Source organism: Ammodytes marinus (genome assembly GCF_949987685.1).
Source record: "Ammodytes marinus genome assembly, chromosome: 3".
In the NCBI taxonomy this organism is placed as follows: Eukaryota; Metazoa; Chordata; class Actinopteri; order Uranoscopiformes; family Ammodytidae; genus Ammodytes; species Ammodytes marinus.
Window position 1 is genome coordinate 8,545,036 of NC_137232.1, and position 25,237 is coordinate 8,570,272.

General features: G+C 42.4%; 1 protein-coding gene across 1 annotated transcript; it reads right to left on the bottom strand.

Moving 5' to 3' along the window:
- Positions 1 to 4,489: 4,489 nt before the first annotated feature.
- On the bottom strand, positions 4,490 to 22,749 carry LOC307271569 (period circadian protein homolog 2-like). The gene is made up of 22 exons (XM_080054085.1): positions 22,615 to 22,749; positions 19,547 to 20,137; positions 18,019 to 18,111; positions 17,043 to 17,197; positions 16,760 to 16,881; positions 16,296 to 16,497; positions 15,365 to 15,416; positions 14,038 to 14,180; positions 13,738 to 13,816; positions 13,534 to 13,640; positions 13,128 to 13,281; positions 12,910 to 13,018; positions 12,520 to 12,799; positions 12,206 to 12,356; positions 11,979 to 12,103; positions 11,648 to 11,845; positions 10,907 to 11,155; positions 9,535 to 10,733; positions 8,928 to 9,126; positions 8,527 to 8,764; positions 8,136 to 8,286; positions 4,490 to 7,400 (listed from the first exon to the last, which is right to left on the bottom strand). Exons 2-22 carry the CDS (start codon positions 20,005 to 20,007, stop codon positions 7,248 to 7,250), a joined length of 4,620 nt encoding a protein of 1,539 aa, XP_079910211.1. The 5' UTR covers positions 20,008 to 20,137; positions 22,615 to 22,749; the 3' UTR covers positions 4,490 to 7,247.
- Positions 22,750 to 25,237: the final 2,488 nt, after the last annotated feature.

Consider the following 25,237-nt stretch of genomic DNA (forward strand, 5'->3'; position numbering starts at 1 on the left):
CACACACACACACACACACACACACACACACACACACACACACACACACACACACACACACACACACACACACACACACACACACACACCGGCTGGAGCTGCTTTCCCTCCACACTTGATCATCCAGATACCTAAAGACACTGCAGCCAGGGATGCAGCACTGCAGTGATGCAAAAGTATTACTGTATGGTCCTTCACTTAAAACAAAGAACCTCAAGTTAAAGTATTGGATACTTTTGTAAACTACAGATTTCAATTGTTGATTTTTAATAAATTAGCAAACATTTCTATATATTGGTTTTCACTTTCTCATTGGGGATTATTGAGTTTGTATCAATGGGCAACTATGGCAGTTTTATTCATTTAAAATGGAATTTATAGCATAATAAAGAGTAAAAAGTCCTGAATAGTTTCTGAAGCCACAGTATTCAGACCTGAATACATATTTACACCTTTTATAATACCTTTTTCTTTCTTATTACCTAGTATGTCATCATTTTATTCTAAGTTTGATTGTAGATGTTCTGTTTCCGTGTGGCATAAATGGACCTCCAATTGCATTTCATTGTATGATCAATGACAATAAAGCAACACCTCATCTGTACAAACCTTATAACATGGTGATCAAAGAGTGTCAGAAGCGCTGCTAGGTGCATTTTATTTACTTTGAAAAGAGTCTCTTGTTTAAACCTGCAGTGTGTAGAATTTTGGGTTTTATTTCCTTGCAGACTTTGTAGAAAATAATTATAATATCGATTAGTACGTTTAATTTAGTGCATAATAGCTGAATTTTTTTTTTTAGAATTATTTGTTTTCCCCTTAGAAAGGGTCTCTTATATCTCCATATTTCTCCATACCTTGGACCAAGGCATTGGCGCTGCCATGTTGGAAGCGTCATGGTTGGAATGTCATCAGGTGCATTGTTTAGAATTTCATATTGTTCTTGTCCTTGAAGGCCACTGTAGCTTCTGTTATTATTCATAAGGGGTGGGGTTACCCAGGGAGCATTGCATTCTAGAACTTTCTAGAATTTTCTAGAACTTTCTTGATGATGTCATATTACACACTGCACCTTTAAATGCCAGACTCTAGCCTTAAAGGTGCAGTGTGTAATATAACATCGTCAAGAAAGTTCTAGAATGCAACGCTCCCTGGGTAACCCCAGCCCTTTTAAATAGTAACATATTGCTACAGTGGCCTTCAAGGACAAGAACAATTCTAAATTCTAAACAATGCACCTGATGACATTCCAAAAACATGAGACTTACCCTCTCAATGTAGAAAATGTAATATTAATATTTGTAATTCTCCGCTCAGGAGGATAATTCAGATTATTGACAGAGGTGATTTTACACCAATGAGGACATATTTATGAATGAGGATATTGATTTTAGCTAATAAAATACTTAAAATGTTACACAGTGTCCCTTTAACCACCCTACCAAATTCTCAAACAATTTCGTTTTTTTATAGTTGTCTGATAAATGTTGCCTATGAGACATGCAATATTTCATCCTAAAACAGTGCAACTAAAAAGCTCAAAGTATTTTAGAAACCTTATAATTGGCCCTTAATGTGATAAAGTTGATAGATGTCTATAGTAGCATGTCTAAGGAAAAGCTCAGCCAAATAATATCTACAATATGTTTAGATGGCAAATTTGGACTATTGTTGTTTATTCCATTAGTACCCTAGTCAGTTTACAATGTCTATCAACTTAGGACAATGTTTAGTCCCCAAACACACCAGTCAGCCGTCATTGTACTTTCGGCCCGCTTTGCAGTTTGAAACTCTATAGTGTGTATGATTGAGTAAATAAAGGGAAGCAGGTGGGTGAATGGGTGTGGATGTTGATTTTAAGGACCATCAGCCAAATTAGATTACAGACACACCCTGTTCTGTCTGGACAAACCCACACATCATTGAGGCCTCAAACCTTTAAAATACAAGACACAGCCAAAACATCAATTGACAAGTTCCCTGCTAGAAATTCATACTGTTATGGGAAAGAGAAGGCAATGGCGTTTAGGATGTAATGTGAAATAGTGTGTTTTTGGTTAGACATAATGTATCCCGAGTTAATGACTGTGGGAATACTTCCCGGCATCACACCCCTGCACCTCACCACAATCTGCTAACTGAGAGCCAGAGATCACAGGTTACAGCCACATTGGCAGATTTTAAGCGGGGAGAAAAAAGAAGAAAACAAACATTAAACAATCAGACAGAAGGGCGGATCTTTTGCGCCCATATGCATCAGCTGTGTGTTTGTGACCGTGCATATGAATTCTGAGGTCAAAGGTCTGTGCAGTGCAACAGTTGGCGTGAGAGCGATTCAACGGCGGAGGCGAGCATATGGTGCTGAAACGGATCCCTGTCGGGGTGTGGGCTGTGGGCTGGGTTGGGGTGGGATGGGGTGGGGTGGGGTGGGCGCTCACTCTGCCATCCTCCAGTGCCTCACAACTGTCTATGGCTCTGACAGAAAATTCACTTTCTATTAGACAGCAGCAATACACTGCATCACACTTTAACTTTTTCAATTGTTATCTGGTTACATGAAAACAAGCTTTGGATCGACATGGCATATTATGTTTTAAGAGCAAAGCATCTTTTTTAACACAATGGTCTCGGACAGTGTTGTATGAACTCTTCTGTGCATCTTAAGGAGCTTTAAACGTGTAATTATTAACCCAGTAATACAAATGTGTTTCTTGTGAGCCTCTCCACTTTATCAAATGCAAACTGGTAACCAAATACATTATTAATTATATCGGGTAATGTTAGACACCCCCTGTATCTAGGCAATGGAACACATTTTTGGTCATGTGAGATATATGTTTTCAAGCCCCTCTCATTTCCCCCTGGCCATGAAAGAGAGGACCTCATGGTGATGTTTCAAGCATGTTTTTTTCACAAAAATGTATTTTTTACATGTAAAAGTAAATTTTCTTGCTGTCAACTTAATCGATTGTTGTGCCAAAGCAAATTGATTCAGGTAGAAACACTTCTATCATACATGTTGATGAACTACCAACATATGAAACCATGTGATGATGATAACTGAAGATTAGCCTGATTTGCTGAGAGAGGTAGGCCTAGTTTTTTCTCAAATTGTGGCAGTGGGGTAAAGTGAGACCAATGCTATGGGGTAAAGTGAGACAGTGTCTGTGCCCTCTTTTAATGAATCCATTATATTTGAGGTAGCAAGGAGACTAGTTTGAATAAGACAAAAGACAATGTGGGCTGGAGGTGGGGGTTGATGGTTGAAGGGGTGTCAGCAAGGGCATGATTTGGCACGTATGTATGTGGTGGACAGGAGAGTGACATTTAACACCAATAGACTCTAAGTAATATGTCTTTATTCAGTGAATGATCCCAATAAAACAAATGCAGAAAAATATTAATCAAAGACTCAAAAGATGGAAAATGACAGCTGGGTCTAGTCCTGTGTTCTGAGCCCCAGGCTGTTCTAGCTGATTCTGATTGTTCTTTGCTCTGACCCCCAGACACTAGCTGGCTCTAAGGGTCCTGTGTTCTGACCCCCAGACACAGTCATTTGAATGTTAATTATTGAATATGAATTATATGGTGTATTTTATCAGTTACGTTCAAGTGTTTAGAAAATGTTTTTCTTAATTGACCAAACCCCATGATTCTGTTACTCGTCCGACATTAGTTTCGGAATATTTGGTTTTCAAGCTAGCTGTCAGGATTGTAACTGTTACAACATTTGTTGTTATGGTAATTTCAGAGTGGAAGAAGTAAGTGGATCAGTTTACCCCCTTGATTTCTCTGGTCTGTCTCAGTTTACCCCACAGCTGGGGTAAACTGAGACACAAGACAACTTTTTTTTAAAACAATCATATTTTCACTGCCCTTTGTCATGAATAAATTCTGCTAATGCCCTTTTCTAGGAAACATGTACATTTGACTGATAAATAATTTTAGCTCCCTTAGAAGTGTCTCACATTACCCCATTCTCCCCTATTAATAAAAGCCAATTTTTTTCAACATTTTATTTTATACCTGTAAGTCATATTATCAGTTACCCCCAATTTCTCTTTCGCCATTTGCTTTTCTTTCCGTATTAGTTTGTAGGTGTAGCCAAATACAACCATTTCTGAAGTTATCAATGTGGTTCCACAACGTATTTACTCAGGGGGGCTGAAAACTTTTGCACGCCACACTTTACAGTTTTTTATTAATAAAAAACATTGTAAATCATATTTAATTTTCATTCCACTTCACAATTATGCGCCACTTTGTGTTAGTCTATCACAGGAAATCCCAATAAAATAAATGTACGTGTGTGGTTGTTACGTGACAAAATGTTGAAAAGTTCAAGGGGTATGAATACTTTTTCAAGCCACTGTATGTATGTACAGTATATATGTATGTATGTACTATGTATGTATGTATGCATGTATGTAGCCTATGTATGTATGTATGGCAATGGTTAAGGCAGGTCACCAGAGTCACACGGGTTATATTTCTGTAGTTTTATTACAACATTTTCTCCATGTCTCAAACAACACATTCTCACCTACAAAATGTGCTAGCTGAACATACCACGGACTTATACAGTGGCATTGAAAGATACATTAACATACACAGCATCATGTGCCAGTACCGTGTATGAATTTCAGGGTGACTCCAACAGCTCACCAGTGTGTAATTCCCTCTTTGTGAGTCCTTGTGAAAAAAGTAAGGCTTAAATATAAGTGCAACAACACCCTCTGGCTTACTCTCAGCACTCACAACAGCTTTGATTTTTTGTGCATTTCTGATCCAAGTGAATAAACCCCATTGTTCCACCCTAAACTGTTTATACACAGGTGAGCGTAGGAGACCCCCGTTGAGATATTTTACACTCAAAAGACACCAACAGAGAGAGAGACTGCAGTTGCTAAAGGTTGTTGGTGACAGGCGCCTGGACATTCACTCATTCATTGAGACATAAAGCAGACAGGAGGAGTCCACAAACCTCTGTCAGTCTGACAGACTCAGACAAGACCATCACATACATATTTGACCACTTGGGCCATTGTTGTTTGCCCACAAACGTACACATTCTATTTTCTCTGCTTACAATACAGTAACATGACCTGGGATTTTTTTTTTAGAGGTATAGGGTCACACTCAAAAGCTCTCACCTTCGCCAAAACAAAATTACATGAGAAAAAAATATATAGAAAAATAGAACAATCAAAAATAATGACAGGTGAAGGAGAAGAAAAATAAAGAAAAATCACGAAAACAAACAAATCCGGTGAGTTGCCTTTGGTCCAGTCTGTGTTACATTCACATGCCCTGCCCCAATTAGTTTCTCTGCCGTAGCACCAGAGTTGTTCCCAGTTTTCGTACCGTTTACCTCGACTAAAAGGCATACATGTGCATCACAGCTTCCTTAATACTTCTTATGTAGATGACGAAAGGCTTGCATGGTTAGCTGATGCATGCACGTCACCATTTCCTGTTCCCTATAAAGCTCACTGAGGCAACATGGTCCCATTATAATCAACAGCTGTAATGCCGTCTTAAACTTTAACCCTCATATTTCAGTATGGACTGTTGAGAACACGTTATCACACAGCGCTTTGACCGACAGCTATTAAATAGGGTCGCACACACACACACCTGCAGACACTTATGATTTGGAGTTCTTCTGTAGGCATCTGGAATATATGCCAGTATTGTAAAAAAGGAACTCCGTACGGAAAAAAGCAGTTCCACAGTTGTGCGTTTCTATTTAAAATAGACACTGTTACGATCTGAGATTTTTGTAGTAGAGCTGCACTTTAGAGAACAAGATTATTCGCCAATGTTTGCAATATCTTGCTATGTAGGCCAACATGGATACAAAATGTATCATTTAAAGATACATATTGGAGGTGAAAAGGAAACGTTCATTCCAAGGATCTTATAAGTAAATAAGAATGTTCAGCTTTGAACTTGATCCATCCTCTAAAATGCTTTTCATGCATCACTTTTATGATGATGTTTACACATAAGAAAAAATTGATTTCAGCATATCTTAACCTGATGTTGCCTACTTCTTCTTAGCACCGGTGCTGTTTTAAGGTCGGCCGATGCCTACAACACTTGTAGGTTATTCTGTAAAATGGATAGCTAGCTCCAGTTAAGTTGTCAAGAGTAAATTGACATAAATATCCGGCGGAGTTTATGGTTATAGCCTGTAAACCGGGTATTATATACACTTTTCATTCACTTTCATTTCATTTCAAATGGATCCATTTTATATGTTTGCCCATTAATCTACACTCAATAACTAACAATGACAAATTAAAACATTTTAAGAATGTTTTGCGAAGTTGTAAAATTCCAAAATGTAAGTTAGTATTCCAACCCTTAATTCAGTACTTTGTAGAAACCCCTCTGGCAGCATTTACAGCCTAGAAGCTTCCTGTGTAAGTTAGATTGGATGGGAAGCCTCTGTAAGAACTGCCGTTTTGCTGAATTGATTTGGCTTGAGCTTAAAAGCAGCTATGCTAAATACAATCTGTGGTAGAAAATAAACAAGATACTATGTATCAGATATTCCACCTATGTGTCATTCTGTCAAAGTCTGAGGAAAGTAATGAAGTACAAATCCCTTCCCTTTCACTCAAACTTCATCATCCAACGAGCACCACAACAATTTCTACATAATTCCTGATGGGAAACATACAGGGATTCCTGGGGTTTGAGGGGCTTGAATGGGGCCAAAACCAGAAAACACAAACATAATGTCTCATAGCACAGTATCTGGGGCTGCTTCTCAAAACATAATTCAATTACTTAAATTTGTTTTGTTAATATAACATTCAAAATCAAATACGTTTACAAGATTATCTTAAGAATGATAACGGTTGATGTTGCCGTTGCTGCCAGGTCATTTTAGTGAGCGAAAGTGTGTGTGCTGGAAAGAGTATCACTAGATAGTCAATCAGACAGAGACCTCATATGCAGCGTTGCTGCCCCCTGTATGGGGGCATTAAGAACTGCACTTCAGCGGCAGTCCCTTTGCACAACACACACACACCAAGACAGCAGCACACATCCTCATATTGACCACAACGGTAACACAAAGTTCTGCTTGAGTTCAAGGTGTATGTTTGTTTTTAAGAGGATGGTCACGCACACACCTGGTTGTCTCACATCCACAATGTATGTGTGTGTATGTGTGTGCATCATGAGGGTCCATGATAGGTCAAGTATGTCCCCCTGCTGGCAGTGTGTGGCTGGGTTCAGGACCCAGCATCAGACTGAGCTTGAGGCTTTGATTTGGTTTGGGCTTTCTGTTTCTCTTGGTTCAGCTCCTGGCCCGGCTCGCCCATGGCAATGTCTGGATGGTTCTCCTCGATGGCAGAAGCTGCTGTATCCTCACAGTACACACACTGCTACACACAAACACAGAGCCAAAAGACTTATTAAAATTTGAACTCAATCAATAACTTGAGATTATTTTTGTCAGAATTGACATCATCATTGGCATACTGCCAGCACCTGCTTCGCTTAGCCAAGCAGAAAGACTGGATATGTGCAGAAACAGCTAGGCTAGCTCTGCTGCCGAGCAGCAACTCTAAAGCTCACATATAAACATTTTGTTTGTGTGATTGTTATTTATAATCCATACAGAAAAAAAGACAAGATATAATTGGTAATTTTTTGAAGTGCTTTTGTGTTTTTAAACCGTCTTTCCCCCAATCTTTAGGCTAAACTAAGTAGCTGCTAGCTTCATATTTAACAGAAGGTTAAAAGGACTCATGTACAATTACCCATCGAAAAAAAGTGAACAAAATATTCATTTGTGTATTATGTCAATATCATGACAATTATTTTATAGTGAATAAAAAGAAAGTTGCTCAGTTTGTATTTACAAGCACACAACTAACCCCTTTGCCCTATAATGTGTGCTAAAGAATGTGTGAATTTGGTGGTTAGTAATAGTTATAGAATAGTTTTAGAATAAGGTCATCACTTGCTAAAGTTTAATGAAATACGTTCAGTTTGTAACAATTCAAAATGTGTGCTGGGTTTCAGCAAACTGGCATGAAATGAAAAATGAGACTGATGGAGTGTGGACTGTATCTTAATATGTAGCTGCAAAGATATTTGTTGAGGAAAAAGCTGACCTTCACATTGATGGCAGAGGGTAGACCTCCCCTTCTCATCCAGGAGTGTTCCTCCACCAGCTCCCGTCTCTGGTCTGAGGAGAAGTGAGGCTGGCTCTTCTGCATCCGTCTCAGACGCTCCTTGTCTTCTCGCAGAACCCTCTGAATGTCCCTGAGGGTCAGAACACACACACACACATTACAGATCACCAATAACACATGCATTTAATGGTGTACAGTAGGAAACGAACAATTAGGTAAGTTAACAAACCACAAAGAAATCTGCACACTAGCAATGTAAAAGAAGGGCTTCAAATGTAAAAATGACCCAAAACATTTTTATTTTGTTACAAAACAGGCCTGTCTTTGACTGTCAGTTTAGTCCTAGAATAATACCTAATCAGTGACTCACCTGGAGGGCATTTGATAAGTCATCATGACCTTGTCATCAGCGTTGGCCATCATGAGCCAGAGAGGCTCTTGGGGAATGTAGTTGATGAAATGATCTCCCTCTCCTTGGCTGGAGGCCTTGGCCATGGACTGGCTGCCTTCAGAGCTTCCCTCATCCCTCGTCTTGTCTTTGGCCTTGTCCTTAGGGTCGTGTTCCAGGGAGTCGATGCTGCCAAAGTATTTGCTGGTGTTGCTGCTTCCTACAGTTTTAGAGGGACAGAGAAACAGTCAAAAACAGACCAACATATGTACCTCAAAGGGAAGTTAATCAACTTTATACCATATTATCATAAACTAGTAATTACGTTAAACGTAGGATAAATAATAGGGAAGTAAAAGCTTTTGTCAAGCCCAGGGGTGTACCTGTTCTGCTGCCAGAAGCTCCACTAGCTGATGTACGACAGCCTGACCCAGAGCCAGAGCCTGACCTGGAGCCCATGGAGCAGGAGGTGGCTGATCCAGTGCCTGAGTGGGAGTCTTCCTGCTCCCTCAGCAGGATGTCCAGCAGGTCACAGGACGAGGAGTTACCTTCACTGTGAGCCCCGTCTTCTGGAGACTCCACCTGGAACACAAGGCAGGAAACCATCAGAGATATGCTCCCACACTTCTGCTGTGTGTATGAGAGTCGCTGAGGGCTACACAGAGCCCGATATAAAACAACGACCCCAAATGTAATACTTTTAAAAAAATGTTTAAATACCAATCATTTAATAACTGGTCGATAATCTAAAAAAAATGCTGAGCCCCATAACGTAACAACATTTTGCCATTATGTTACAAACCATTTTATTAGGAAGCGGGCAAAATATTGTACTCGTATATTAGTGCAATGATTGTATGACATTATAGAGTGTGTCAATCATTTATTGATTCAAGGGCTACTTACTTCAATGTAGAGTGTAGAATCAATACAATAATTCTCTTTAATCTAATTTATAAACTCCATCACTTGGTTGAATGCGTCTCTTACCTGTTGGTGGTTTTCCGTCTTGGCGGTGCCTGCCATGGTGAAGTTGCCCTGTCCTCCAGCAGGTGTGGCTGTGCTGTCCTGTCTGTCCATGGAGCGCTGTCCCTCCTCCATGCTCAGCAGGTTGAGCTGTAGAGGGGAGCTGCAGCGTGACTCAAACAGTGGAGGTGACGCGGCCGGCTCCCTGGCTGCAGAGGCCGGGGTGGAGCAGCGTGACGCCTCTTGGGGCTCCGTGGCCAGGCCTTTGGAGTGATTGGTGGCTAGACTGTAGGAGAAGGGCTGGGCTGGATAGGAGGCTTGAGCCACAAACTGAGTCCGCACTGGGAAGGAAGGCTGGGCGGTGAAGGGCTGCTGGGTAGTGTAGGCGGTCTGAGGGGTTTGGAAAGGCGGCTGGGTCGTGAAGGGAGTTTGAGCCGTTTGAAATGCCTGCTGGGTAGTGAAGGGGGTCTGAACCGTTTGAAATGGCTGCTGGGTAGTGTAGGCATTCTGAGGGGCTTGGAATGACGGCTGGCTAGTGAAGGGAGTCTGGACAGTTTGGAAAGGCTGCTGGGTTGAAAAGGGGGTCGGAGCCGTTTGGAATGGCTGCTGTGGGGCAAAGGCAGTCTGTATGGGGAACGGCTGTTGGCTGGTGTAGGTGGGTTGTGTTTGCATGGTGTAAGCCGACTGCACTGGCTGAAATGGCTGCTGAGTGGTGTATGCAGTTTGCGCCTGGGTCTGCTCAGGGAAAAACGCTGGTCTAGGAGCAGCTCCCAGCTGCCCGATCTGACCTAACTGACTAATCTGGGGGAAGAGGTAATTAGGTAGCACCAGAGCCACCACAGGTGTAACAATGGGTGTAGGATATGGAGTGGCAGTAGGCAGGGCTTGGGAACTCTGCCCCTCTGCGAAGCCGGCAGAAAGGGAGGGGTCAGGGCAGGTGGTCTGAGCTGTGGCAGCAGGTGCTGGGGGGTACAGCGGGTAAGCAGGCACCATGGCAGGGTAGGAGACGTTAAAAGCAGACTGGGAGGCTTCTGACGGGGACCAAGAGGTTTGGTTTAGACCCTGGAGAGGGGGGCGGGGTTTGCGGTTTGATACAGCGCTATCCGACGAATCAGGGTGCTTCATGCGTGGCTTCTTGGACTTGCGGTTGCGGCTGCCCTTCTTTGCAGTGGTCTCGGGCCTGGTGGCGCCTTGTTTGGATGCACCTTGTGGGCCGGATGATTCTGAGATGGCACATGGAGATGTCAGAGGGTTACTTTTACTGATGTGAAACATTAGCTCAAGATTTTTATTTTTTTTTCTAAATGAGCACTAATTTATATGCAGCAGATTCTAAGTAAATGCCATGCAAGTACAGTCTCATGTGGTTAAGGTTACAACAGTAAAGCGTTTGTACCTTCAGCATGGGCTGGACCTCTGTGCTTGTGAAGGCGCGTGGAACAGTCCTTCTGGAAGGTCTTGTTGGCCTTGCGGAGCTCTCGACAGCGGTGGAGGAAGGCCTGCTCTTCTTTCTGGGTGTGAGCAGCCAGCACCTGTTTGGTCAGTCCCAGGCGCTTGTAGGCCTCTTTCTCCTGGCTGGGTGGGGACACCACGCTCACAGGTAGAGGCGGGGGCGCAGGGCTCTCTGCCACGTCCTCAAGCATTTCTACAGAATCAATCAGAGCCATAAGAATCAGTTAAACAGAGCGACTATCTAGCAGTAGGATTAATACAAATCATATTCTGTTCCAGGTATGTTTCTGTGTTTCAGTTTCCACTGAGCGGTGCGGTTCAGTTTGCTATGGCTCTGCGCACTTTTATTTTGCTATTCCACCGTCAGAGGTTGGCAAGGGTGCCAAAATAAGCACCTATTTTTGTCACCCTTTCGTTGGCGTACCGAACCGTCCCAACAGGGTGGAGTTACACTCAGCAGTCTGGTAATTGGTCGACAGAATAGTAATTTAGTAACTTAAAGCTGTGTGATCTCCTGGGCAAGAGAAAGAGAAAAATGACGGCACGCAGCTCTTTGTTTATTGTGCTGTGTTCTTTCTCTTCATTGACTTTTTTAGCGGGCTACATTGTGTCCCGCTGCTATGGTGTCACCATAGTTTTGTAGCAGCCAGAGCACAGACTGTTTGTAAGGGCCACGGACACTCACCAGACTCTGGCTGAGGCTTCTTGTCTCCCACATGGACGATGGTGCTGCTGTAGCTGCACTGTGAGGTGATGGACACTACACTCTCAGCCTTGCTGGGCAGAGTGAGGGGCGCCAGGGGGCCGCCCACCACTGCAGCTGGACGCTTCTTAGGTGCTTTCATGCTTGACAGGCCAGGCTGGGCGTCAAGCATCAAAGGGTCTAGATAGGAAGGAAGAAGTCCTTTGTTAACTCCAAGCAAGAGGTTGCTTCAGACTAATTCCAAGTTTGTATTGTCCCTGCTCTATAAACCTGAAAATCACTAAATAAGATCAATTAATAAATGTGTACATGCCTTGGTTTGCATCCTGAGGCGCTTGCATGGCATCCTTGTCCTCGTCTGAGTGTGAGGAGGTGGTGTTGGAGGAGAACTGGTACTTTCTCTTCACAGTGATGGGGATGTTACAGCTCTCCAGATACCTGAGATACAGACAGAGATTTTAGTCAGAGTCCAAGCTTTTACACATGCGATCTTTAAACCATCATCATCATCATTCATGAACGCAAAGCACCAAGCCTTACCTTATGACACTGTCGAAGCAGCTGATCTGCTGGTAGGAGTGCACGGTCTGGTCTTTGCAGGGGAAGTCCTCCATGCTGGCTGCAGTACTGTCTCTGACCTGCGGAGGGGGCGCACAGTCCTTCAGACGACTCTTCTGAGAAACCGCTGCAGCTGGAGAGGAAAAGATGAAATGAATGAAATGTCAGAAAAAAAAAATCACACCAGAGTTTCATCCCCCGAAATCTCACTTGTGCTTACAATAAATGTAAACTTTGAAATTAAGTGACTGATCACACACAATGGTGCCTGTTTAGTGATATTAAAGTCAACTCACAGTCAGTGCTCTTCTTGTGCTCAGGCTTGGAGGCTGATGGTGCAGGGGAGGGGGGAGGAGAGCGCAGGCAGCCCTGTGCGTCCTGGTTCTTCAGCATGTGGACTCCTTTACAGATCTCCTGGAAGGTCCTGGGAGGCTTGGCCTTGCCCGGCTCCTCCGCTGCCTTGGCCGCCACAGCGTTCCCATTGCTCTCGCTGGACGAGCTGATGCTCACCTGCTGCTCATGAGAACCGTTGCTGCCATGGCTACCGTAACCGCTGGAGCCAATGTTGTGGATCGGCTGAAGAGGGGGAACGGTTGTTACAGAAACTGACAAATGCTACATGTATTAAGTGGGTCTAGTGTGTGTGTGTGCGCGCGCGCGCGCGCGTGTGTGTGTGTGTTACTTACTTGGAGTAGCAGCCTGTGGATCTGTTCACTAATTTCCTGGATGTCTGAGTCCATGATCTTCCCTCCATGGTAAGCTGGTGCTGCAAAAACATCTTCATTCACAGGACCCCTGGAAAACACACACACACCACTGTCATCCAGGATGTTCTAAGTAAAAACCTTCCACCACACTGATACTAAGGAAACGATAACTAAAACAATACAATGGGTGCACTCACATGCGGACTTTGTGCCTGCCAATGACAAAGGAGACCTTGCGGCTCCAGGGGTTGACGAAGCTGGACCAGCTGGTGTCGAGGGTGATGTACTCTCCGTTTCTCGCACAGAAACGGATGGAGGAGTGATCGAACGGCTGACTAGCATACTGCATAACTGTTGGCAACACAAGCAGACAGTTTGTGTGAGAAATGAACAGCTAAGCAAAATAAAGGCTTAAATGCAATGCACCAGTCATTTTTTTAAATAATTTGGTTTTGGCTGCACATTGGATAGGGTCAAAGTACAGGGTTCTATTTGTCAGAGCATCCTTATTCCAGTATAAACTGGAAGCAAACTATTTTTTTTACAGCACTGATACTGTTTCTATCAGCTAAGAAAATCAGATAAATGAAGGGGGGGTCTTACTTTTGCGATGTATTGCCAGCATCAAGGGTCGGTCACTTGGGTGAAGATTGAGTAGCACAGGGGTCCCGATCAGGTCCTGAGGGAGGTAACCCAACAGAGGAACGGCCCTGATAGAGAAACAACAACATGTTAAAAGACAGTTCAAAAAACTAAATCATATCAACAGACGTGAATGACATCTCCTGACTGGCTAAGTCCACTCACCTCTCATCCACATCCTGGAACACACAGTTAGGTGTGTGTGTGGTGGTGAACATACGTTTGTCAGAAGGGATTCTGGGAGCTGAGGAAAGAAAGGAAGAACCAACCAATTAGACAAATAAGCAAATGGTGATCTTTAAACATGTACAGTATGTACAATGCTTTTAGCCAATTGCTACGTTTTTTCGGTCTATATACAACCAGAAGGTGTGTGTGTGTTGTATGATTCAGCGAGGCAATGAGGTGACGTGTCCATAATAAATGTGTGTGAAAGCATGTTGTGTTTGTGGTCCCAGGCCTCACCTTCATATCCAGAGTGCACCCTCTCTGCCAGCAGGAGGCAGCAGAACTGCTCCTCAGACCGCTCAGCATCCTGCACTTTCATCAGGTAAGGGGTCATACGGAAAGGATAATACTTGAGATCTCCTTCATGCTCCTTACCGCCACTGCAACAAACACACAGACATACACACACACACACCATTAAAACACAGTTTGGTAGTATTTGTGTAGTATCTTAACCCATTGATGACGGCTGCTGCGCGATGCCACATTGGCTCTCCTGCCTGATGCTGCATCGTGCAGCATTATTACTTTATCTAATTTTCATGGCATTCCCAGCATTGAATGCACTGTCATTGGTTCAAATACACATGAGGTGGGTTTTGTTGATTTTTTAAGACCACGTGACCACCCAAAAGTTGTGTGGTTTGCCGAAAATCATGTCAATCAAAAAAATTAAAAATTAAAATAATAATAAAAAAAATACGCCAGCTATGTCGGCGACAGAACAGTTAGTGGCGTTTGGTGCGCAGAATCAAGGTCTACTATAGACTACTGACGAAAATCACACAACACATTGCATCTATTTATTAACAATATTTAATAATTTTTTAATTCATCTAATTTTGACGATTTTTAGAAATATTTGTTGGTTTGTAAGCGCTAAGGGAGCATGTTTAAATAAAACATGTGAACCTTAACTTTTAAATGTATTTTATTTCATGTTTCTATGTGCTACACAGGCTTAGATATTAAGGTTTTGGTAGACTTGACAATTCGTACTATTTTTTCAGAAAACCCTCAGGCATTAAGGACATGCATCCTAGATTGCCATAGTCATCAATGGGTTAAGAGGCTTCCAAAATAAATACTAAGTAGAGCAAAGAGCAATACAAGGATGTTGGTTGGTTTAGCATACCAAGTAGAGTAAGCTCATAGGGAATGTATACATATTTACATTTTTGATTTATTGCATAACTATGACTCATATTTAACATGTTATGGTACTTTGGAACCAAGAAGAAGTATATTAATAGAAATGGACATAGTTTGACAATTCTGCTCCTGATTGCTGTAACCTGTAACTGTCTTTATACTGTGGTTATGTAATTAAGGCTAATCTGGTTGACGTGGTACTACATCAAACCTGAACCCTATGTTATCAATGCAACATGCACACATTATTTTACATTTAACTGACAACATAATGCAGCACCATTTCTGGCCACTAGGTGGAGAAACAGCTCCAAAGCTCACAGCCGCCAACATCCTCCCTCCTCTCACTCATCCCCTGTGTTGACTCAGAACTCATTAGAACAGGAAACTATAGATCAGAGGAGTCACTCACCTGATGCGGCAGAAGAAGGACTTCTCCTGCATGCACTCCGTGGGAGACGACTCTGAATAGGACACAGGGAGTAGGTGGGATGAATACATCATCACCAAATGCATGAGGTTAATGCACCGTGGTCAAACGAGCCATCTGTTAGTCATCTGTATTCAACACACACTTGACATGAGCTGAAGAGTTAGTCTCAGAAAGGGAACAGATCATAACGCATGAGAGGCATTGGGAGATTTGTATGTAGTACTATACAGTGAGTAAAGTTTGATGATTTATTGTGTGTGCAGAATAACTTAAATAAAGAAAAATGGAAAAATACAGCTGCTCTGTCTGTCACGACTTCAACAGATTGACTTGACAAGTGATCCACGCAAAACAGCTATGGACCAAAAGCTCTTTTAAATGCTACATAAGCAAATCCAGTGAACTGGACCATGGAAAGGCATCAAAAAAAGGAAGGATTACAACACTTTTACATGTACATCTCTGAGAGTACTTTGGTGGATTTACAAATAACAGTAGAGAATATTCAAACCATCTGTCGATAATTATAATGCTTTAATTAAAAAGGTATAAAAAAGGATGATTGATTGCCTAACGTTCTGCAGTGGTCTGCACCAACAACATGTGATTATGTCTTTAGCAGATATGTAACAGGTATGTGTGAGTAGGCGTGTATTGGATAATGTGTGATTGAACGTGTTAATCAAATGTGCTATGTGTGTATGAGCATGTGTGTGTGTGTGTGTGTGTGTGTGGGGGTGACAGACGCTTGTGTGTGTGCAGGTCAAAGTAACGGTTTTTGGAATGGGTTTTACACGTGTCCTTTGTGAGTGATGTAAAATGTAAAATACATGTTTAGTGCAATGTTAGTCTGGTTATCTTGGTGAGACAACATTATAAGACATCTGAATTGAGGCTTGTTGGATCTCACCTGTTCCGGTGCACATGCTCCATGAGGGCAGGCGGTAGGGCGTGGTGAAGCTGTAGAACACGCTGACGTCCTGGGGCGTCAGGAACTCCACAAACTTGGCGTTGTTGAACACTTCCCGCTTGCAGTTCAAGATGGTCGCCGCCTGGTCTGAGATGTAAACAATCTTCCCTGTGATGAGCGAGACCGCCACAGCAAATATATCCTGCCGGTAGAAAAGATTTAACAAAAAATAGTTTTACCAAACGTTTTAGATGTTTCAAACGACTGAGTAGACTGGTTTGACTCTCACTCTCATATAGTATTTATTTCGTTTTACTGACCACATTCAAGCTACAAAACACTTTCAGATTTCACCATGAGACATGATTCATCACGTAAAAGCATCACTCTTAAAATTATATTTTCACATTTCAGACAACTCCCGTAAACCTCAACTTCATGGTGAGGTCAAAAGAGGTACTCACAGTGTTTTTGAGGGTGTATTCAGAGGTAATGCTGTTGATTTCCTCGATGGTGTAGGAGGAAACATCGAAACCTGGTGGCTGACTGTCATTGATCATCAGCATCTGGTAGTATTCCTCATTGGCTGCAAAGAGAAGATGGATTAACACATTTCATTAAACAGAACATGGTCAAACATAGAGGATAGAATTCCAAATCCATGCTAACATCAACATAGCAACAATAGCAATAGTGTGGAGACACGTGACATGCACAAACACAAGTGTCAATGGAGGCGAGTCTTACCTTTAACCTGTTTGACACAGCGCAGGGCATATTTGAGCGTGTTGACGGTGCTGGATTTTCCCTTGCTCCTCTTTTCCGACGGCAGCTTCATCTTTAGGTCCTTGAGGGTCTTGAAGAGCTCCTTCTGTGTCTTAGCTTTGGCCGACTGTTCACTGCTGCAAGGCGTTCACGAGACAGATACACGTGCATCAGAATGACAAGGTCTCACCAGGGCTGTCGCATATGAGAGGCACAGCTCCACGGCATGGAGGGGGAGAGGGGGAGCTACCAGTGTGTTTACTGGGATAAAGCACTTGACTGGCAGTGGGAAACATCTTTTGTTGGTCTGACTTTAGGAACTGTTTACGTGAAATCTACCACCGCCAAAACTTGCTTTCTGTCAAACTTTTAAAGATAACATACTATGCTCATTTCCAGGTTCAAAATTGTAATGTGGGTCTTTACTAGAAAGTGTTTTCATGAAGTCTACAAAAAACCCTTAATATTTCTCACAGTGCCATTGTTGAATCTCCTCTTTTCAGCCTCTATCTGAAACGCTCTCTTTTAGAGCCAGTCTCTTTAAGCCCCGCCTTCCAAAAAGCCCAGTCTGCTCTGATTGGCCCTGAATTCAACTGCAGGTTTTGAATCTATCTGCCAGTTAGATTCAGTGAGATCTGGGGATGTGCTTATCACAGGTGGAGGTAGTGCTAAGTTAGGTTGGTAATGGAGGGGATTGGGGGGTGTGGTTTCTCCCCCTGTGACATCATATGGTGAAAGAAAAATCTGAATAGGGTGTCTTCAGAAAGGTGAAGGTGGGGAAAAAGAGAGAGGGGTGTTATTTCTCATAATGTGGGAGTCTCTAGTAACACCGGGGGACCTAGATTAATGTTGTTACTAAAAACCATGAAAAGGTGCGTTTTGCATTATAGGCAACTATAGGATCAGATTGTAAGTGCTTGGTCTGGATTCAAACAGAATGATGCAACTGTATGCTAACCTGCAGCCGCTGGTAGAGGGGTTGTCCTGTTCCGAGCTGACCAGACTGAAGGCGTTGGAGCTGCTTGGCGGCGAGGGGCTGTGAGAGTTGGAGCTGGAAGAGTAAACAACATGTCATGTTATTGAAGAAGGTTTACACAAAGACACCAACACAAGATCATTGTTAAAGGACAGTTAGAAAGCCAAAACAATAGCCCACATTAAACAGTAAGTCAAGGATGTAGTGTTCTAGTTTCTCCACAAACAATTCAATTAATGTAAATCTCTTTCCCTCTCTCTAAATATGCCTTTTCATTTTAGAGGATTACCTATGGATATGTATATATAAAACTGGCTTTTATGACATTTTATTTTCAGGTTTTCTCCCTTGTAAATGTTGACAGCCTTAAGATTGACAGAAAGGTCTGAAAAAATGGATAAAGCAATGAGGCAGTAAAGGAGGGCACTACTAAATTGTCAAATACAAAATCCGCCTTTGTAAAAAAAAAAGGAGAGCAGAGAAAAGAGTGAAGGGAAGCAGAATACAATTGTCAGATAATGGGAGGCTTATCACAATGGTTCATGCGCATTGAGTTTTGGGGTTGGACTGAATCTAAGATCTATGATTGAAAATACCTACGGCAATAGAAGAACACAAAGCCAGATTCTAACTCACTGGCGTTGAGAAAACGCTGTCATTATGAGACCGAGACGTCATCTGACACAATGTGGGTATATCTGACGTCCGCTGTACAGCTGGGTCACAGGTGACTTTAACGGCTCTGTCATGTTTGTGAAGCATTACACTCATCAAACTACAAATACACCTGGAAGTAAACCTACAATCTAAAGCAAACACATTCATAAACCCTTCATTTTATCCTTCATATTTTTGTCAAGCTGTTGAATATATATTCTTTTCCGAGCCTTTGGTGTAAATGTATTCAGTGTTCTTCACACTTTGTGGATTTAATTGGAGGAGGGGGAGCGGAGCTTTGTTATGTAACAGCAGACCTTGATATGCTTCTTATATAAAAAAAAGAATAAATACAGATAAGATATGAAAATTATTATCTGGCTGATCGACTTGAATATGCTAGGCCTCAGCTTTCAGAATAACAAATGACACCTAACATTCTGTTCAAAATCCTGTAGTGATTATCTGATAGGAGCGGAATCTTAGGGGACCCGCAGAATCATAATTAACTTTTTACCTCTTTCACTGATGAGCTTTCGTCATATTAAATGTTGTATGCATCCTTGAGGACAACAACAAATATTTCATACTAAAATTGTACCGACAGTCCTTGTCTTTTTCTAGTGTCTGGAATAAAATAGTTAACAGCCACTGCTGTCTTCAGTCTGAGCCAGTCGCTGCTAGACCACAACAATGACCCAGACCAACAATGAATGAGTCATACAGGAGAAAACTGCCTTTCCATTACATTTAATGAACCGTACTTCCGTGACCTAGATGGTTCGCTTCCGCATGGTTCTGAGGGGGAAAACATCCCATTTACAACAATTGAGTGGATTTGATGTGCCCTCACCTCTTGTTGCTCTCTGAAGACTCCAAAAGGGCAGAGTCCTTGCTGTTGCCATTTGAGCTGCCCACCGATTCATTTCCTTGGGAGTCGTTGCCATGGGACTCGTTGCCATGGGACTCTGTGCCGCTGCCACTGGATCCGCTGCCTCCCATCTCCACATCCTCGTGGAGGGGCTGGCGTGCTTGCTTCCTGTCTTCATGTGGGGAGCCCGGCGAGGTGGGGCGCTCATGGCTGCTTTCGCTGCCCTCGGAGGCCAGTCCTAACTCTGTTTCTAGTTCCACCCTGTCCCGCCCGACACAGGCCTCACTGTAACTGCTGGCCATGCAGTGAAGCTGGCTGATGGAGCCGCAGGGGGAGCGCTCTTCTTCTTCCTCCCCCGCCTGGAAGCCCACCATCTCGCAGTTTCGTTCTCGCCCTTCCATGGTTGTGTACAGGTAGTGCCTTGGATCGCTGTCCTCAGACATGGGATGGGCCAAAGAGGCTAAAGATGCTAGACTTCCTATGCTAGGAAGTTATCTTCCACATAGCAATGCCATGAAGTGCATGGCCCCGGGAAGTAAACGGAGTTGATGCTTCAGCAGGGGGATTTGCAGACTAAAGGAGGAAAGAAAACACAGGTGACTTTACTCAGACAAAGCCTTCATAATACAGTGCACTCACTGGCATAAAAAAAGCAGATCGATAAATAAACAGTCCTAAAATAAGAAGAAATCAATAGGGATTAGAAGCAACCAACCATCGAAAATACAGCAGTGCACTTTGATCTGATCAAGCGGTGTAGCCTTAGGTACCTCAGCATTTATAAAAGTTCATGATAAAAGGGCACAGCAGCATAGATAAAGTGAGCTTGATGTTGTAGACACAAACACACACACACGCTGATCCCACCCATCCTTCAAAAGGTCTGCACAGTATACAGGCCACCGTTTGCCCTTTCCAAGTGGATTAAGGCCCCAGACCAGTGTGATCTGGCAAAGCTCTTTTCACATGAAAGGCAGGTTTCTTTCTAGAGATGAAAACGCAGCTCTGAAGATATAACACAAAGGCAAACCTTTACCACACACAAACCATCAAGAATCATTTGGATGTTGCAAAGACAGAATGCTTTGAAATGATTTGTACTATTCAAGTTGCCTGCTCCACGGCCTTAGGTAACCAACAACCAATCTCTGGGGAGAAACTCTGCCTCACAAATAACAGTAGTAACATTAAGGCCAAGGCTCCCACACAAACAACACTGTCCATGCTCACTTAAGGCTCAATCAAAGAAACACAGCTTTATGTAACAGTGCTGTGCTGCTGAGTTGGTGAACAACATAAAAAAGAAGATGAACATAATAGTCCCTCAAGAAAAAAATGATGTATTGTATCACAACACCATATTCAGTTTGTACAAGTCAACAAATCTGAACCACCACAGCCTGTATATTTTATTGTCTTAAAGACTTGGAATATGGACATGAGCTTACTCACACTCTCAATTAGAAATACTATAATAATTAACTATATACATAACAAGAGCAGCAGCAGATCACTCTCAAAAAAGGGAGAAGAATGACATAATGTAAATGAAGCCAGACTCCATCTGCCTCTGGCTCAGGGCCCCATGTCTCACCTGTAGAGCGCTGATACACCAAACACACTAGCACAGATCTCAGGCATTACACAACTGTTGCTCCAGTCACATGGATTTGGCTCTATAGTGCAACACAACACAGCAGCCTTGTTTCATAAAACCACATGCATTCATTAAAACACACACTTTCACTTGTAGCCAAACACACTGCTCTTGATGTGCGTTATGTATGAAATTAAAGGTAGAAAAGACATGATTGTTACATATAAAAACTATTCAGTACATGTATGATAGTATAGTAATTCACATTGGTATTTCCATGCTCAGACCTACAGCAGTATTTCAGTAGTGAGTCTCATCTCAGTATCTGCCTCTATTACGACATGATTCCATTCATCTAAATATCTTATGTATCATCAAACGAATCTGGCCGCTCTACTTATTGCACTTTATTGAGCTGGTTAATGCACAGACCTACAGATACTTTATTGGACTTCGTGACCTGGTTTTCCTGTTGACAGGTAGTTAAGGGACCTACACCTGAAGATGACGCTTCACATCCAACCGGACAGAGCTTGAGAGGATCATCCAGGAAGAATTGGATAAACTTCCCAAATCAAGGTGTGTAAACTAAAGCCTGTTTGAGATGTATCCAATAAGAGAGGGCTTAGCCTTCTGAATTAAGAATTAAAGCACTGCATGAATAGTCACAACACCTTGGCCAATAAGCTTTCATAATTCTATGCTATTTTGCATGCCAGAAAAAGTTATTGGATGTACCAAGAATACATCCATGTCAAATTCAGTAGGCTTATGCCATACATATCCGGTTTCCCTACTCATGGGCATAATATTAAAACGTCCTTCTATGTTAGGTCGAATTTTGGCCATTCTGATCCACAAACAAAACTAGGCTACTTATTTTTAAAGGGCAGCTGCGGTGTGTAGCCTATAAAGAATGTTGCTAATGTTATCTCCTCATATTAGTACTACCAACACACATTAAATAATTCTAAACGTCAAATATTTACATAACAAGCGTTAGACAAATGTTAAATTAAGTAAAGTAAGATGAAACACAGCTTTTCAGTAATTGGAACAATCATCCCTTCCCCCATCTTACTCCCATTGACCTGCTATTTCAAAATCCACACACACACACACACACACACACACACACACACACGGTGACCTGACCTGAACTGCACGGTACACTGACACAGTTAAGTAAAACTGACGATATCACTCGAAACCTGCGACTAAACAGTCGTCGCCTGGCCGTGGAAGGGCCATTTTACAAAAGTAGACATGTATCTTTCCCTTTGACTCGACAAAAGAACCTCAACCGGTATCATTTGGTTATAAAAATACCAGAGAATATATAGAGCAGACTGAATGGCCGCGCATGCGCACTCGAATTAGTTATGTAACATTTTCTGCGTTAGGTTTTTCATTTTTGCAAAACTGGAGAAGGTAAACATGAAAGAAAACCAACCTGTGCTGGCGAATTAAAGACGCCTCTCTGGTTGTCCTCGGTGTCAAGTAAAAGTCAAAGCAAGCCGGGCATAAAACAGCAAGTTGAAACATACAGTAATCCTCTGTGACAGCTAGCTTCATGCAGCAGCATACGCTTTCTCCCCGGCTTGCTCTAACACTGTCCTACTAGCAAATCCGCGAGCTAGGCGCGTGACCTACAATTTAGACTCCACCCTTGCCATCCTTCAATTGGCTGTAACTTAGGGGTTTCCATGGAGAAAATGACGGAATTGCAACGAGGGGAGATCATTGGTCCAGAGCGCTGTCCGTAGTTTTACATAAACAACCCATCACCTGCACGTGGAATACCATGTTGCCTCAATCGTGCAGCGTGAGACTGGTGTAGTCTAGTAACGATTATGCCGCGGCCACAGCAGTGTATGTGTGGAAATTACATAAATGCAAAAGTGTGCAGCGAAGACAACGAAACGCACTAAATATCCAATTGTTTGGTTATTATTGTTAACAAAGAACAACATGCTTTTGCTGCTTTGGAAGGTTATCGCAAATTGTTACAGACATAGCCGCTAAATGACATTAGCCTTTATTTACACCATATTATAGGCTACTCCCACCTATACGTTTTTAGAGGAACACGTTGGGAGAGCACAGAGACTGTTTGGAAGCTAAGGAGCAGGTAGCCTATATAATCGGACACGTTTTTCCATCGGTACCTGCGTCACAGCCGTTATTGCAGTGATGCAACAAATGTCTGCCTTTTATTTGTTATTTATTAGAGAAAATAAAGTAGACTATTGTTTATATGGCCAATAGGGGGTGGCCTACAGTTATTCATTATGCCAACTTCTTAAGTAAAGACCATTTGAAAACTTTATGCAACACTGTGTCACCCTGTCTTGCTTGCATATTTTGGTGACATTTGCAAAGGATGGCAAAGGCAAACACAGGCATGGGGCCCTCCACACCCCGTGTGCTCCGCTGCATAACATATTTTCTTTATATTTTTTTCTTTGGCAAGGAAAGTTTCAAAAAACTGTAAGCCTAAATAAGGCATCAAAATACAATGTGTGCAATGGACAGTTCACAATAATAGCCTAATCACTTAAAATAAAAATCAAGCTTAGATTTATTAAATTCATACATTGTCATTCATTATATTAATATGGGCCTTTTCATATCTCTGCTGCCCTTTAGTGTTGTTTCCACTGTTGAAAGGTTGTTTCATTTGAAAGTTTTGGATTTCCTCGTGCATCTCGAATTATTAATGCAGATTCACAGTGAAATCATGGAATAGTCCAATCAGAGCCGGCCCAAGCCTTCATGGGGCCCTAAGCGAAATATGATTGGGGGGCCCCTCTCCAATTAGCGCTGCTGAAACTATAGATCTTTGTTAAATATCATTCACACAACCAGTGTTTTCCGCTAGTGCCTCCACTGTGCAGCTGTTCGAAAATATTAGACAATTGAATTCAGGGCCAATTAGAGCAATCCTTTCCTTCTTTGGCTAAAATGTGCACAATGATGTGAACAACTCATTTTGTGTTTATAAAATCGCCAAAATGCAAGAAACAGTGTCTTTGAAGCTCAAATTTTTCCTGGTTGGGGACACCCAGACCCTCCTTTTTGTTGTGAGCCCCACCTGTTTTTTACACCTAGAAACGCCACTGTTTATGGGATATATTTTGCTGTAATATAATGAATGCATTTAAATGCAGTGAGAGGAACGAAGCAGAAGTCCAGCTACTCTATCTTTTTTTCCACAGACGAGGCTGAAATAGGCTATAGACTATACACAGTGCATGGGCAACTGAGGGCAGCCCCATTTCCAATTGTTTTTAAATAAACTCAATACACACTGTGCATGGATGTGAACGTGACATGGTCAGATAATTTCGGATTACCTCCCAGATGAACTGATTACATTTTTAGGCTATTAATTATCTAGACCAAAACATTTTATTCCTTTTTTGTATGATAACTTACATTTGCATAGTATGATGTTAATATCAAACACACACACTAAAAAAAGGAGGGGGCCCCCCTGGCGATCGGGGGCCCTAAGCGACCGCTTAGTTAGCTTATGCCGAGGGCCGGCTCTGAGTCCAATAAGGACTGAGGCTGAAACACTCACAAATTAGGCTAAGCATTCTGATACCATTTCAGGTCATGGATTATTGGAAAGATGTAACTAGCAAAAAGTAAAAAAAATTCAAAACAATCTTCACCATTAGTTTAAGATTCATGTTATGGGGCACCTATAGGTTGATTAGGACCCAAGGCAACTACCTACCTTTGCTTGCCTAATGATAAGTCCGCCTCTGGGATGACGGTTCACTTTCACCTCTTATTCCAGACTGAGTGAGACCTTTGTTCAACAGCCTGTTGCGATAAATGGGACTCCTTTATCTTCTAAAGCCAAGAGCCACCACAGAATAGCTACGTGAAAACTGAAATCAGGCACTCCGAGAAATGAAAGTGAGGTGCCAATTTGGAGTGGTAGCTGCATCCACCTGACCAACCCGCTGATGTGGAACTCTAGTCAACAACACACCCCCGTGGTCTCATCATGCTCAGGATACTCACCACAGCAAGGCAGGACCAAGTCTGTCACATCCGCCCTC

What these genes read in the sequence shown, in the direction of transcription:
- LOC307271569 (XM_080054085.1), bottom strand. Translation starts at nt 20,007, where the DNA reads ATGTCTGAGGACAGCGATCCAAGGCACTACCTGTACACAACCATGGAA. An exon ending in AGGTCCAGCCCATGCTGAAG is followed by an intron (nt 10,734 to 10,906) that starts GTACAAACGCTT and finishes GTGCCATCTCAG; the next exon opens with AATCATCCGGCCCACAAGGT. An exon ending in AGCTTCTGGCAGCAGAACAG is followed by an intron (nt 8,765 to 8,927) that starts GTACACCCCTGG and finishes CTAAAACTGTAG; the next exon opens with GAAGCAGCAACACCAGCAAA.